Below are 14,342 nucleotides of genomic sequence, written 5' to 3'. Positions count from 1 at the left end.
GGGAAGCACCCCCATACACCACCCCACCCCCCCCCCCCCCGCGCTGTCCGCGGTGCTGAACCGGCCTGGACGCCGGGTCCCTCCCGGACGCCTGGGTCCCCCCCCGGACGCCTGGGTCCCTCCCGGACGCCTGGGTCCCCCTGATTCACCCCCTAATCCCCGGGACCGGGGCTGCGGTGCTGCCGGGGCCATTAATGAGGGGGGGACACACACCCCCCCCCAACCCCCCCGGAAAAACAGCCCTCACTGCTCCTCGTTAACAAAAACCAGCTGTTGGCTTTATTGGGGTCCCGGGCCGGGGATCCGGGGGGCTCCGTTTCCGGGGGGGTCGCGTTTCCGGTGGGTCCCCGTTTCCGGGGGGGTCCTGTTTCCGGGGGTTCCCGTTTCCGGGGTCACAGGTCGCTCAGGCCCCGCAGGCTCCGCTCCTGGAAGAACCGGTGGGGGGCGCGGGGGGGGCGGGGGGGGCCCCGGAAGTAGCGCGAGAGCAGCGTGGGGGGGGCGGGGGCGGCCGCAGGGGCCTCGTCAGCCCTGGGGGGGGGGCGGGGTCAGGGGACCGGGGAGCACAGGGACCCCCCACCCCCCCGCACCGACGGACCCCAAACACAGGGACCCCAATGTGACCCCCCCCATCACGTGACCATGTCCCCCCCGTGACAGTGACCCCCCCGTGTCCCCCCATGTCCCCGTGTCTCATCATGTGACTGTGACCCCCCCGCTCCCGCAGCAGCTCCCCCACCGTCCCCCATGTCCCCCCCATGTCCCCCTGTGTCCCCATGTCCCCCCATGTCCCCCCATGTCCCCATGTCCCCCCCCGTCTCACCACGTCACCACCGCCCCCCGCTCCCGCAGCAGCTCCTTCGCCGTCCCCCGTGTCCCCGTGTCTCATGTCCCCCCGTGTCCCCCCCTGTCCCCCCCCGTCTCACCAGGTCACCGCCGCCCCCCGCTCCCGCAGCAGCTCCCTCGCCGTCCCCCGTGTCCCCGTGTCCCCGTGTCCCCGTGTCCCCCCATGTCCCCCCCCGTCTCACCAGGTCACCGCCGCCCCCCGCTCCCGCAGCAGCTCCCTCGCCGTCCCCCAGCTGAACCGCACGAACCGCGGGAACCCGAACACGGGCTGGAGCTGCCGGCGCAGCCACGCGCGCGTCTGCGGGTCTGGGGTCACGGGGTCAGGGGTCACAGGGTCAGGGGTCACAGGGGTCAGGCTGGAGCTGCCGGCGCAGCCACGCGCGCGTCTGGGGTCACGGGGTCAGGGGTCACAGGGTCAGAGGTCACAGGGGTCATGGGGGGGTCATGGGGTCACAGGGGTCACAGGAGTCATGGTACCCTCATACCATTGAGGTCCCCCCATCCCCCCACCTCCTGTACCGTGGGGTCCCCTCCCCCCTCACCGTTGGGGTCCCCCATCCCCCTCACCGTTGGGGTGCCCCTCCCCCCGTACCGTTGGGGTCCCCCATCCCCCTCACCATTGGGGTGCCCCTCCCCCCGTACCGTTGGGGTCCCCCATCCCCCTCACCGTTGGGGTCCCCTCCCCCCTCACCGTTGGGGTCCCCCATCCCCCTCACCGTTGGGGTCCCCCATCCCCTGTACCGTTGGGGTACCCTCCCCCCTCACCGTTGGGGTCCCCTCCCCCCGTACCGTTGGGGTCCCCTCCCCCCGTACCGTTGGGGTCCCCTCCCCCCGTACCGTTGGGGTGCCCCTCCCCCCTCACCGTTGGGGTGCCCCTCCCCCCGTACCGTTGGGGTCCCCTCCCCCTGTACCGTTGGGGTGCCCCTCCCCCCGTACCGTTGGGGTGCCCTCCCCCCGTACCGTTGGGGTACCCCGACCCGTAGTCGCGGGCCATGTCGGGGTCCTCGGGGAAGCGCCAATGAGCGACGGCGCGATCGCGGGCGACCTGCGGCACGGGGGGCACAGGTCACGGGGGGCACGGGGGTCACGGGGGGCACGGGTCACGGGGGGCACGGGGGTCACGGGTCATGGGGGGCACAGGGGGTCACAGGTCACGGGGGGCACAGGGGTCAGGGGTCACAGGGGTCAGTGGGCACAGGGAGTCGGGGTCCTGCCACCCACAAAACTCCTTGTCCTGGGGGGTCCCGCCTTGGTGTGGATGCCGGGGGGTGATTTGGGGGGGTGTTTTGGGGGGGTCAGTGATTTGGGGGGGTTATTGGGGTCCCACCTTGGCGCAGATGCTGGGAGGTGTTTTGGGGGGGTCAGTGTTTTGGGGGGGCTGTTTTGGGGTCCCACCTTGGCGCAGATGCTGGGGGGTGTTTTGGGGGGTTAGTGTTTTGGGGTCCCACGTTGGCGCAGATGCTGGGGGCTGTTTTGGGGGGTGATTTGGGGGGGTCAGTGTTTTGGGGGGGCTGTTGGGGTCCCACCTTGGCGCAGATGCTGGGGGGTGATTTGGGGGGGTCGGTGTTTTGGGGTCCCACGTTGGCGCAGATGCTGGGGGGTGATTTGGGGGGTGTTTTGGGGGGGTCAGTGTTTTGGGGGGGCTGTTTTGGGGTCCCACCTTGGCGCAGATGCTGGGGGGTGATTTGGGGGGTGTTTTTGGGGGGTCAGTGTTTTGGGGGGGCTGTTTTGGGGTCCCACCTTGGCGCAGATGCTGGGGGGTGATTTGGGGGGTGATTTTGGGGGGTCAGTGTTTTGGGGGGGCTGTTTTGGGGTCCCACCTTGGCGCAGATGCTGGGGGGTGATTTGGGGGGTGATTTTGGGGGGTCAGTGTTTTGGGGGGGCTGTTTTGGGGTCCCACCTTGGCGCAGATGCTGGGGGGTGATTTTGGGGGGTCAGTGTTTTGGGGGGGCTGTTTTGGGGTCCCACCTTGGCGCAGATGCTGGGGGGTGATTTGGGGGGTGATTTGGGGGGGTGTTTTGGGGGGGCTGTTTTGGGGTCCCACCTTGGCGCAGATGCTGGCTGCGCTGACCACGGCGAAGGTGCCGTCGGCTTTGGGGCGCACGGTGACCCCCAGACCCGGGAAGCGGCTCCGCAGCTTCGCCGCGTATTTGTCAGCGGGACCCACCGTGTCCACGAACACCTGGGACCCAAAATCACCCACTGACCCCCCGGCACCCACTGACCCCCCAAATCACCCACTGACCCCCCCAAATCACCCACTGACCCCCAGACTCATCATCCCTGCCCCCCCCAAACCCCCGCACCCCAAAACCTCCCACCAAAGCTCCCCAGTCCCCCCAAACCCACCTGAACCCCTCGAAGTACCCCCAGCCCCGCACTGACCCCCCCAAACCCCGCGCTGCCCCCCCAGCCCCGCACTGACCCCCCCAGCCCCACACTGACCCCCCAAACCCGCGCTACCCCCCTAGCCCCACACTGACCCCCCCAGCCCCACACTGACCCCCCAAACCTGCGCTGCCCCCCCAGCCCCACACTGACCCCCCAAACCCGCGCTGCCCCCCAGCCCCGCGCTGCCCCCCAAACCCGCGCTGCCCCCCCCAGCCCCGCGCTGCCCCCTAAACCCGCGCTGCCCCCCAAACCCGCGCTGCCCCCCCCACCTCCGCCACGTTGACCCCCCCGTCCAGCGCGAACTGGATCAGCCCGGCGGCCGCGTCCTGGGACAGCTCGTTGAGATTGAACTTGGCCCTGGGGTCAGAGGGGTCAGAGGGGTCACGGGGTCATGGAGGGGTCACGGAGGGGTCAGGGGTCACGGAGGGGTCATGGAGGGGTCACGGGGTCACGGGTTCTGGGTGTTTCAGGTCACTGCACCCCGAGCTGGTGGAAGCGTGGGGGGGGCTCAGGGCAGGTTTGGGGTTCAGGGGGTTTCAGGGTCTCACAGCTGCAGGGGGGGCGGGGGGGGGCAGTGGGGGTCAGGGGGGGTCACTGGGGGGGAGGGGAGGTCACAGGGGTCACGGGGGGGTCACCGCTGCAGCTGCGGGGGGGCGGGGGGGGCGGGGGGGGGGCAGTGGGGGTCAGGGGGGGTTCACTGGGGGGCAGGGGAGGTCACAAGGGGTCACGGGGGGGTCACGGGGGGGTCACCGCTGCAGCTGCGGGGGGGGGCAGGGGGGTCACCGGGGGGCGGGGGAGTGGGGGGGGTCTCACCGCTGCAGCATGCAGGCCGAGATGCGCTCGGGGGGCAGTCGGGGGGCAGTTGGGGGGCAGTTGGGGGGCAGGGGGGGTCTCACCGCTGCAGCATGCAGGCCGAGATGCGCTCGGGGGGCAGCAGGTGCAGCCCCCACCCCACGGTCTCCGCCGCCTCCAGCCGCGAGAACCGGCGCTCGCGCTCCGGCTCCGACAGCGTCTTCGAGTCTGGGGACCCCCAGACCTCAGGGACTCCCAGACCTCAGGGACCCCCGGGACCCCCAGGACCCCCCAGGGACCCCCCAGACCTCAGAGACCCCCGGGACCACCCCGGGACCCCCAGCCCTCAGGGACCCCCCGGGACCCCCCGAGCCCCCCGGGACCCCGAGCCCCCAGGGACCCCCCAGCCCTCAGGGACCCCCCGGGACCCCCTCGGGACCCCCAGCCCTCAGGGACCCCCAGACCTCAGGGACCCCCCAGGACCCCCCCGGGACCCCCCGGGACCCCGAGCCTCCAGGGACCCCCCAGCCCTCAGGGACCCCTCGGGACCCCCCCGGGACCCCCAGCCCTCAAGGACCCCCCGGGACCCCCTGAGCCCCCCGGGACCCCCCAGCCCCCACCCCCCGGGCTCCCCGAGCCCCACCTGCCACCCCCAGCGCGCGCAGCTCCTCCACGGCCTCCAGGGGGCAGTAGCACATGGCGTAAACCATCGGGCCTGCGGGGGGGGGGGTCAGCGAGGAGCCCCGGGCACCGGGACCCCCGGGACCCCCAATACACCGGGACCCCCGGAACCTCCGGACACCGGGACCCCCGGGACCCCCAATACACCGGAACCCCCGGGCACCGGGACCCCCCGAATACACCGGGACCCCCGGAACCCCCGGACACCGGGACCCCCGGGCACCGGGACCCCCCCAATACATCGGGACCACCGGGCACCGGGACCCCCCCAATACACCGGGACCACAGGGCACCGGGACCCTCGGAACCCCCCGGACACCGGGACCCCCCGCAACACTCGATGCACCGGGACCCCCTCACGCACAGCGCGGTTCACCGGGACCGTCCCCCCGCACCGGATCCCGCCGTTCACAGCCCGGGCCCGCCCACCCAGCACCGCCCCCGGTGCCCCTGGTGTCCCAGCACCGCTCCCCCAGCACCGCCCCCGGTGCCCCGGTCCCGCTCATCCAGCACCGCCCCCCGTGCCCCCGGTGCCCCGCCCCCCCGGTCCCGCTCACCCAGCACCGGGCCCCGTCCCGCCTCGTCCACGCCGAGCGCGCAGGGCCGGGTCCGGCACAGCGCGGGCACCGGGGACCCGAACCGGCCAACGGCCGCGGGGTCCCGCTCCAGCCGCTCCAGCGCCATGCGGGGCTTCCGGGGGCGGGGCTTCCGGGGGCGGGGCCGAAGGGTTTCTGGTGGGCGGTGCTTCTTGTGGGCGTTACTTTCCAGGGGCGGAGCTTCTGGTGGGCGGTGCCTGAAGAGGCGGGGCTTTGTGTGGGCGGGGCTTTAAGGGGCGGAGTTTGAAATGGGAGGGGCTTAAAGGGGCAGGCCTTGAGATGGGCGGGGCCGGCGCGCGGTCCCCGGGAGGGGGGGGGGGGGGTGATGTGCAGGGGGGATCCGGAAGACACGACCCCGCCCCCCCCCGCGGTTTCCGGGAAGCGCCGCCGCGCGGGGGGGCGGCGGGAACGCGGGAGGTTCCCGGAACGGCGGCGTCGGCCCATATATGGGCATGGAGGCGTCAGCGGGGAAAGCCCCGGCCACACCCACTTCCGCTGACGTCGGTGGCGCGGGAGGATTCCCGGGGAGGGGGGGACACTGACCCCCCGAACTCAGCGCAATTAGACCAAAAATCACAATTATTGTTAATTAAATACAAAGGTACAAAAACACGCGACCGAGCGGCCCGGGGCGGGGGGGGATTGGGGGGCGGCCCCGAGCCCAGCGGGGGGGGATTGGGGGGCGGCCCTGAGCCCAGCGGGGCGGCCCGGCCCGGCCTGCAGGTCCCGCGGGGGGGCCCGACCCTCGAGTCCCCAGGCCGGGGTCCCAACATCCATCAGAGTCCGTGGGGGGTCCCCCTTTCCCCCCCTGCCCATGGGGGTTCCTGATCTCCCCTCGTGTCCGTGGGGGGTCCCACTTCCCCTCGCAGCCGTGGGGGGGTCCCGCTGTCCCTGGGCTCCCAGGGGGTCAGACCCCCGCTGTCCGTGGGGATCCCGGTGTCCGTGGGGGGTCCACGAGGTCCCCGTTTCCCCGGTGTCCATGGGAGTGTCCCAATCCACGGTGTCCGTGGGGGGTCCCTGGGGGGGTCAGCCCCCTGGTGTCCGTGGTTTTCCCATTTCCACAGTGTCCATAGAGCGTCCATGAGGTCCCTGATCCCCGGTGTCCGTGGGGTCCCATGGGGGGTCCCAGTGTCCGTGGGATGTCCCGGTCACCGTGGGCGGGTCCCGATCCGCGGTGTCCGTGGGGGGGTCCCGGTGTCCGTGGGGGGGTCCCAATCCCCGGTGTCCGTGGGATGTCCCGGTGTCCATGGGGGGGTCCCGGTGTCCGTGGGGGGGTCCCGATCCCCGGTGCCCGCGGGGGGTCCCGGTGCCCGCGGGGGGCTCAGACGCCCAGCGCCGCGCTATGGGGGAGGGGGCAGCCGGACCCCGCGTGCTCGCGCACGGACCCGCGCAGCCGCCGCACGTGCGCGCGCAGCCCCGCGGCCGCCGCCGCCAGCGCCGCGTTCTGCGCGCGCAGCCCCCGCACGCGCTGCTCGAGCCGCTGGATCCGCTCGAGCTTCCGGCGGCGGCAGCGGCTCGCGGCCAGCCGGTTCCGCAGCCGCCGCCGCTCCGCCGCCGCGCGCTCCGGCGACCCCGCGCGCGCCGCCGCGTCCGCCGCCGCGGGCCCGAACGCGCCGCCCGGGGCGCCGCCGCCGCCCCCCCCCTCCCCCCGCGCCCGGCGGCGGCGGCGGCTCCGGCAGCGCCACGTTGGGCGGCCCCGGCGGCGCCAGCTCGTCCAGCGCCTGCGCGAAGCCGCCGGCGAACGCGTCGCGCTCCCCCGGGGGCGGGTAGAAGAAGCCGCCGCTGGCGGCGCCGCCGAAGAAGCCGCTGTCCGGGCACGGCGCCGCCTTCAGCCCGCGCAGCGGCTCCGGGAACGGCGGCGCGGGCGGCAGCGGCGCGAAGTCCGGCCCGGGCGGGCAGAGGCCGCCGGGCAGCGGCGGCGGCGAGCGGAAGAACGGCGGCTCCATGCGCGGCGGCGGCGGCGGCGGCCGGGGCTCGAACCCGCGGCCCGCGGTTATACCCGGCGGAAGCGCGGCGCCATTGGCTGCGGCGCCGCGGGGACACGCCCCCTCAGGCGGGACACGCCCTCTCAGGCGGGACGCGCCCCCGCGCGCGGAAGGGGCGGGGCCGGGGATAAGTCCCGGCGCATGGCGGGGACTCCGGCGTCCGGGAAGGACCCAGGCGTCCGGGAGGGACCCAGGCGTCCGGGAGGACCCCGCGGCGTGTCCCGTCCTGCCCGGGCGGGGCCGCACGCGCCCCCTCCCCCCCCCGCCCCGTCTGGGCCTCATGTTAATGTGACCCCTCTCCCTCCCCGCCCCGGGCTTTCCGGGGGACCCAGGCGTCCGGGAGGGACCCAGGCGTCCGGGCCCCGCCCCTTCCCGGCGTTGAGGGGAATTTAGGGGATTTTTGGATCCGTCTGAGTTTCCCCCCCAACTTCTGCTTCCCCATCCGCCGGGACCGCCCCAAGGACCCAGGCGTCCGGGAGGGACCCAGGCGTCCGGGTCCCCCCGCCCCGGTTCTGCCCCCAACAGGGGAAACTGAGGCAGGACCCGCACTCCTGGGTCCCTCCCGAACGCCTGGGTCCCTCCCGCACGCCTGGGTCCCCCGGGGCCGGTGACGCAACCGGAGTCACCGAGTTCGTCGCTGACGTCACAGTGACGGCGCCGCCGCTTCCGGGCGGGGGCGGCGCTGAGTCACCGCGGCAGGCGGGGGCGGGGCCGGCCGCTCTGGCCGCTCTCGCTGCCCCTGGAGGACCGGAGGGGACCCCGGGGTCCCTGTGCCCGCCGGATCCCGCAACGACGCGGCGGCCCCAGCGCTGGGCGGGATGGTTGTTTATTGGGGGGCTCTGGGTGTCCCCCCTACACCAGCTCCTCGGCGCTGCGGGGCGGGAACCAGCCCGTGTCCGCCCCCCGCAGCCCCGCGGGGTCCCCCGGGGGGGGCTCCAGGAGGTCCCCGGGGTCCCCCGGGCTGTCCCCGATGTCCTCGAGCAGCTGGAGCTGCAGCTCGTCCTTGGGCAGCCTGTGGGACGGGGGGTCACCCCAAAACACGGGGGTGCGGGGGGGCAGGGAGGGCTGGGTCACCCCCGCCCGGACTCCTGGGTCCCTCCCGGACACCTGGGTCCCCGGGGCCGTCTGGGGTCAGGGGGTCGCGGGGGGGTCCCCACTCACGTGATGTCGAAGGCGGAGCCCCGGAAGGGGGGTCCCCGCGGGGTCCCCGTGTCCCAGTATCGGTCGCGCTCCAGCGGCGGCAGCTCCATGGCCACCTCGTCCATGGCCAGCATGGACACCTGCGCCGGACGCCTGGGTCCCTGGACACCTGGGTCCCTCCCGAACACCAGGGTCCCTCCCGAACACCAGGGTCCCCTCCTGAACACCAGGGTCCCTCCCGGACGCCTGGGTCCCTCCCGGACGCCTGGGTCCCCGGGGTACCTGGAAGTTGCGGTCAATCAGCGTGTTGGTCTCGAAGTCGTCGTCGTCCTCCCCGAAGGGGTTGATGAGCTGCTCGGCCACCTGCGGGGCCACCGTGTCCCCATGTCCCCATGTCCCCTGTCCCCATGCCCCATGTCCCCATGTTCCCCCATGTCCCCCCATGTCCCCCCATGTCCCCCCATGTCCCCATGTCCCATGTCCCCATGTCCCCCCATGTCCCGTGTCCCGTGTCCCCCTGTCCCCCTGTCCCCTGTCCCACCTTGAGCCAGCCCACGTAGAAGAAGAACTGCAGGAGGGTGAACAGCGGCACCCCCATGTCCCCCATGTCCCCCCATGTCCCCCATGTCCCCCCATGTCCCCTGTCCCCGTCCCACCTTGAGCCAGCCCACGTAGAAGAAGAACTGCAGGAGGGTGAACAGCGGCACCCGCAGGTCCAGCTCGTGCCCCTCGTAGCCCTGGGCCGGGTCCAGGAACTGCCGGCCCACCAGGCACGTGGCGAAGAACGCGTACACCGCGATGGTCACCACCTGCAACGGGGACACCCGGCACCCCTGTCACCCCTGTGTCACCCCTGTCACCCCTGTGTCACCCCCTGACACCCCTGTCACCCTGACACCCATCGTGTCCCCATGTCCACCAGGCACGTGGCGAAGAACGCGGACACCGCGATGGTCACCACCTGCAACGGGGACACCCGGCACCCCTGTCACCCCTGTGTCACCCCTGTCACCCCTGTGTCACCCCTGTGTCACCCCTGTCACCCCTGTGTCACCCCTGTCACCCCTGTGTCACCCCCTGACACCCCTGTCACCCTGACACCCATCGTGTCCCCATGTCCACCAGGCAGGTGGCGAAGAACGCGGACACCGCGATGGTCACCACCTGGGACAGGGACACCTGTCACCCCATCACTCCTCACCCTGTCACCCCTGTCACCCCATCACCCCTGTGTCACCCCTGACACCCCTGTCACCCCTGTCACCCCCTGCCCCCCAGTGCTCCCAGTGACCTGCGTGTACACCAGGGGAACCCCCGTGTCCCCATGTCCCCCGTGTCCCCCCGTCCCCATGTCCCCATGTCCCCGTGTCCCCCCCATGTCCCCATGTCCCCATGCGCCGGCACCTGCGTGTACACCAGGGGATCCCCTGTGTGTCCCCGTGTCCCCCCCGTGCCCCCATGTCCCCCCCGTGTCCCCCCGTGCCCCCGTGTCCCCCTCGGTGTCCCCATGTCCCCGTGTCCCCCCCATGTCCCCATGTCCCCGTGCGCCGGCACCTGCGTGTACACCAGGGGATCCCCTGTGTGTCCCCGTGTCCCCCCGTGCCCCCGTGTCCCCCCCGTGCCCCCGTGTCCCCCCCGGTGTCCCCATGTCCCCGTGTCCCCCCCGTGTCCCCGTGTCCCCGTGCGCCGGCACCTGCGTGTACACCAGGGGGACGCTGATCCAGTCGTAGTGGAACAAGAGGCTGCAGCGGCTGCGGAACCGGTTCAGCTCCTGCGGACGGGGTCGGGGGTCGGGGGTCAGGGGTCAGAGGTCAGGGGTCAGGGGTCGGGGTTCAGTTCCTGGGGACGGGGTCAGGGGTCGGGGGTCAGGGGTTGGGGATCCCAGGAGAGAGTTGAGGGGGATCCCCGGGGGCTGGGGGGCGGCTCGGGGGGGGGTTGGGGGGTTTGAGGTGTTTTGGGGGGTTTTGGGGGGTTTTGGGGGGTTTTGGGGTTCTGGGCACCTCCAGCAGGGTCTGCAGGGCGGGCCCGTCGCGCAGCCGCCCCTCCCCCCGCGCGCGCGCCGCCAGCGCCGAGAACCAGACGCACGGAACCCAGAACCGGTTGTGGGGCGAGCGCAGGCGCTCGAGGCGGCGCCGCTCGGGCAGCGTCAGGAACCCTGCGCGGCAACAGTGACGTCACCGTGACGTCACCACGGCCCCGTGACGTCACCACGGCCCTGTGATGTCATTACCTGCCCTATGACACCACTGCCACCCCATCACGTGACTGCAACCCAATGATGTCACCATCAGCCGCGTGACGCCATCACCACCCTGTGACATCACCTGTGACATCACCACAGTGTCCCCAACACTCACCGGCCTCCACAGGCAGCACCAGCAGCACCAGCCCCCGTGACGTCACCCCATGACATCACCGTGACATCACCCCGTGACATCACTGCGGTGTCCCCATGATGTCACCGTGGTGTCCCGCGACTCACCGGCCTCCACCAGGTGCTCCATGGTGGGGAAGCGTTTCCGCGCCGCCGGGCTGACCGCGCGCAGCACCAGCAGCACCAGACCCCATGACGTCATCATGACATCACCCCATGACGTCACTCACCGGCCTCCACCAGGTGCTCCATGGTGGGGAAGCGTTTCCGCGCGGCCGGGCTGACCGCGCGCAGCACCAGCAGCGCCGCCAGCGCCGCCCAGCGCAGCAGCGTCCGGCGCAGCAGCCGCCCCCGCGCGTCGCCCCCGCGCAGCGACCCGGCCACGGCCACCGCCAGCCCGTCGGGGGTGGGCACCGCGCGGAACTGCCCCCACCAGCGCTCCAGCACCACGGCCACGTAGAAACCTGCGCCCGGAACACGGGTCGGCGGGGACGCGGGGACACAGGGACACTGGGACATGGGGACACAGGGACACGGGGACACTGGGGACATGGGGACACAGGGACACAGGGACACGGGGACACGGGGACACTGGGGACACTGGGGACACTGGGACATGGGGACATGGGGACACTGGGACACTGGGAGCACTGGGGACATGGGGACACGGGGACACTGGGGACATGGGGACACTGGGGACACGGGGACACTGGGAACCACCCCCGGACTGGGACACTGGGGACACGGGGACACTGGTCCTGGGGGTCCCAGGGGTTTTGGGGTTCCCAAGGGGGTTTCAGGGGATCCTGGGGTCCCAGGGTTGGGGTCCAGGGGGGATTGGGGGTCCCAGGGTTGGGGTCCCAGGGTTGGGGTCTGGGGGGCTCTGGGGGGGGGTTTGGGGTCCCAGTTTTGGGCTCCTGGGGTTTTGTGGTCCTGGGGGGTTGGGGGGTCCCAGGGGGTTGGGGTCCCAGTTTTGGGGTCCGGGGTGTTTTGGGCCACGGGGGGTCCCAGTTTTGGGGTCCAGGGGGTCTTGGGGTGCGGGTTTCGGGGTGCGGGGCCCCGTCCTCACCGAGCACGAAGGACACGGGGATCAAATCGGCGGATTTGTCGCAGTACAGAACCAGCTTCTCGAAGAGCCGGCGCTGGGGCTCGCTCAGCACCAACCTGCGCGGGCCCGGCTGTCCCCAACGGTCCCCAAGTGTCCCCAGTGTCCCCAAGTGTCCCCAAGTGTCCCCGTGTCCCTGTGTCCCCTGTCACCTGTAGGTGGCGCTCGGATCCCCGTCCCCACAATGTCCCCATGTCCCCGTGTCCCCACGGTGTCCCCATGTCCCCATATGTCACCTGTAGGCGGCGCTGAGCGCCCCGTCCCCACGGTGTCCCCATGTCCCCGTGTCCCCATGTCCCCATATGTCACCTGTAGGGGGCGCTGATGGCCCCATCCCCATGGTGTCCCCATGTCCCCATGTCCCCGCGGTGTCCCCGTGCCCCCATGTCCCCATATGTCACCTGTATGCGGCGCTGATGGCCCCGTCCCCATGGTGTCCCCATGTCCCTGTGTCCCCGTGGTGTCCCCGTGTCCCCATGTCCTCGTGTCCCCATGTCCCCGTGTCCCCATGTCCCCATCTGTCACCTGTACGCGGCGCTGATGGCCCCGTCCCCATGGTGTCCCCATGTCCCCGTGTCCCCATGTCCCCGCGGTGTCCCCATGTCCCCATCTGTCACCTGTACGCGGCGCTGATGGCCCCATAGGCCGCCAGGAAGAGCAGCAGCTCCCGGTAGAGCAGTTTGTAGATGCTGCCGCGCCAGAGCAGCAGCAGCCGCGAGAACCCGCCGAAGCGCGCCGTGGCCACGCGCCCGCTGTACGTCACCGTCATCCCCGCGGACACACGGACACACGGACACACGGACACGGCACCTGCGACACGCGCCCGCTGTACGTCACCGTCATCCCCGCGGACATGCGGACACACGGACACACGGACACGGCACCTGCGACACGCGCCCGCTGTACGTCACCATTATCCCCACGGACACGCGGACACACGGACACGGGACAGACACACGGACACGGCACCTGGGACACACGGACGCGGGACTGACACACAGACATGGGACCTGGGACACGCGCCCGCTGTACGTCACCGTCATCCCCATGGACACGCGGACACGGGACGGACACACAGACACATGGACACCGCATCTGCGACGCGCCCACTGTATGTCACCGTCATCCCCACGGACATGGGACGGACACATGGACACACGGACACACGGACACAGCACCTGGGACACGCGGACACGGGACTGACACACAGACATGGGACCTGGGACACACGCCCGCTGTACGTCACCGTCATCCCCGCGGACACGTGGACACACAGACACGGGACGGACACACGGACACAGGACCTGGGACACACAGACACGGGACTGACACACGGACGTGGGCCCTGGGACACCCAGGGACACCCGGGGACACTGGGGACCCCCTGGGGACACCCGTGGACCCCGTGGGACGCTGGGGACACCCGGGGACACCGTGGGGACCCCCTTGGACCCCCTGGGACCCCGTGGACCCCGCGGGCCGCTGAACCCCGCGCCAGCGCCCCCTCACCTGCGGGTCCCGGCTGCGGCGGCTGCGGAGACACCGGCCGAGCCGGCGCCTTAAATCCCCGCGGCCCAGCCCGGGGGCGGGGGGGGCGGGGGGGGCGGGGCCTGGGGGGGGGATGGGGACAGGGACCGGGACACGCGGGTCCCGGGGGACACGCCCGGCCCTCCCCCCCCGCCCCTCCCCCCCCAGCGGCCGCTCCGGTCCGGCCGGTCCCGACCCCGCGAAACTGAGCCGGGGGCCGGACGCCTGGGTCCCTCCCGAACGCCTGGGTCCCCCCCGAATGCCTGGGTCCCCCCAGACACCTGAGTCCCTCCCAGACACCTGCGTCCCCCGAACGCCTGGGTCCCCCAGCAATGCTGGCTCTGTCCCTCGGACGCCTGGGTCCCTCCCGAACGCCTGGGTCCCTCCCGAACGCCTGGGTCCCCCAGTGGCGTTGGCTCCGTCCCCGCAGCCTCGCGCCAGCGCTGAGGTGACAGGGACAGATCACAGTGGGACATGGGGACGGGGGGGGCGGGGGGGCCGAGCGCTAACGAGGGCCCCGCTAATGAGGGCCCCGCTAATGAGGGCCCCCGCGTCCCCCGGGCCCGCGGCCAGGGCTGCTGACATCACCACCCTCCCTGGGGACCCAGGTGTCCGGGCCCCCCCATCGGCACCCCCCACGTCACCCCGGGGACCCAGGCGTCCGGGCCCCCCCATCGTCACCCCCCACGTCACCCCGGGGACCCAGGCGTCCGGGCCCCCCCCCCCCTTGTCACCCGAGTCCCCTGTGTCCACTTCCCAACTTTATTATTTACACGAGGTCCCTGGGGGTCCCGGCTCAGCCCCCCCGGCCCGGGGACACGGGGGGACACGGGGGGACATGGGGGGACACGGGGGGACACGGGGGGGACACGAGCAGCCCTGGGGGGACACGGTGCTGGTCGGGCTGC

General features: G+C 72.3%; 2 protein-coding genes across 2 annotated transcripts; both read right to left on the bottom strand.

The window, feature by feature from the left end:
• Positions 1-1,021: 1,021 nt before the first annotated feature.
• Positions 1,022-5,391, bottom strand: RNASEH2A (ribonuclease H2 subunit A; the record flags this gene model as incomplete). The annotated part of the gene is made up of 7 exons (XM_080361357.1): positions 1,022-1,149; positions 1,804-1,888; positions 2,888-3,025; positions 3,504-3,591; positions 4,131-4,254; positions 4,670-4,741; positions 5,265-5,391. The coding sequence occupies 7 exons, from the start codon at positions 5,389-5,391 to the stop codon at positions 1,022-1,024; spliced, it is 762 nt and encodes a 253-aa protein (XP_080217483.1).
• A 2,749-nt stretch (positions 5,392-8,140) lies between these two features.
• On the bottom strand, positions 8,141-12,676 carry BEST2 (bestrophin 2; the record flags this gene model as incomplete). Its single annotated transcript, XM_080361356.1, has 9 exons — positions 8,141-8,300; positions 8,450-8,568; positions 8,711-8,791; positions 9,085-9,237; positions 10,122-10,199; positions 10,429-10,583; positions 11,033-11,266; positions 11,872-11,966; positions 12,525-12,676. The coding sequence occupies 9 exons, from the start codon at positions 12,674-12,676 to the stop codon at positions 8,141-8,143; spliced, it is 1,227 nt and encodes a 408-aa protein (XP_080217482.1).
• Positions 12,677-14,342: the final 1,666 nt, after the last annotated feature.

Source organism: Nesoenas mayeri, assembly GCF_963082525.1.
Source record: "Nesoenas mayeri genome assembly, chromosome: 31".
Classification (NCBI taxonomy): Eukaryota; Metazoa; Chordata; class Aves; order Columbiformes; family Columbidae; genus Nesoenas; species Nesoenas mayeri.
Note: the sequence above shows the minus strand (reverse complement) of the source record. Positions and strands in the feature narration are given on the sequence as shown.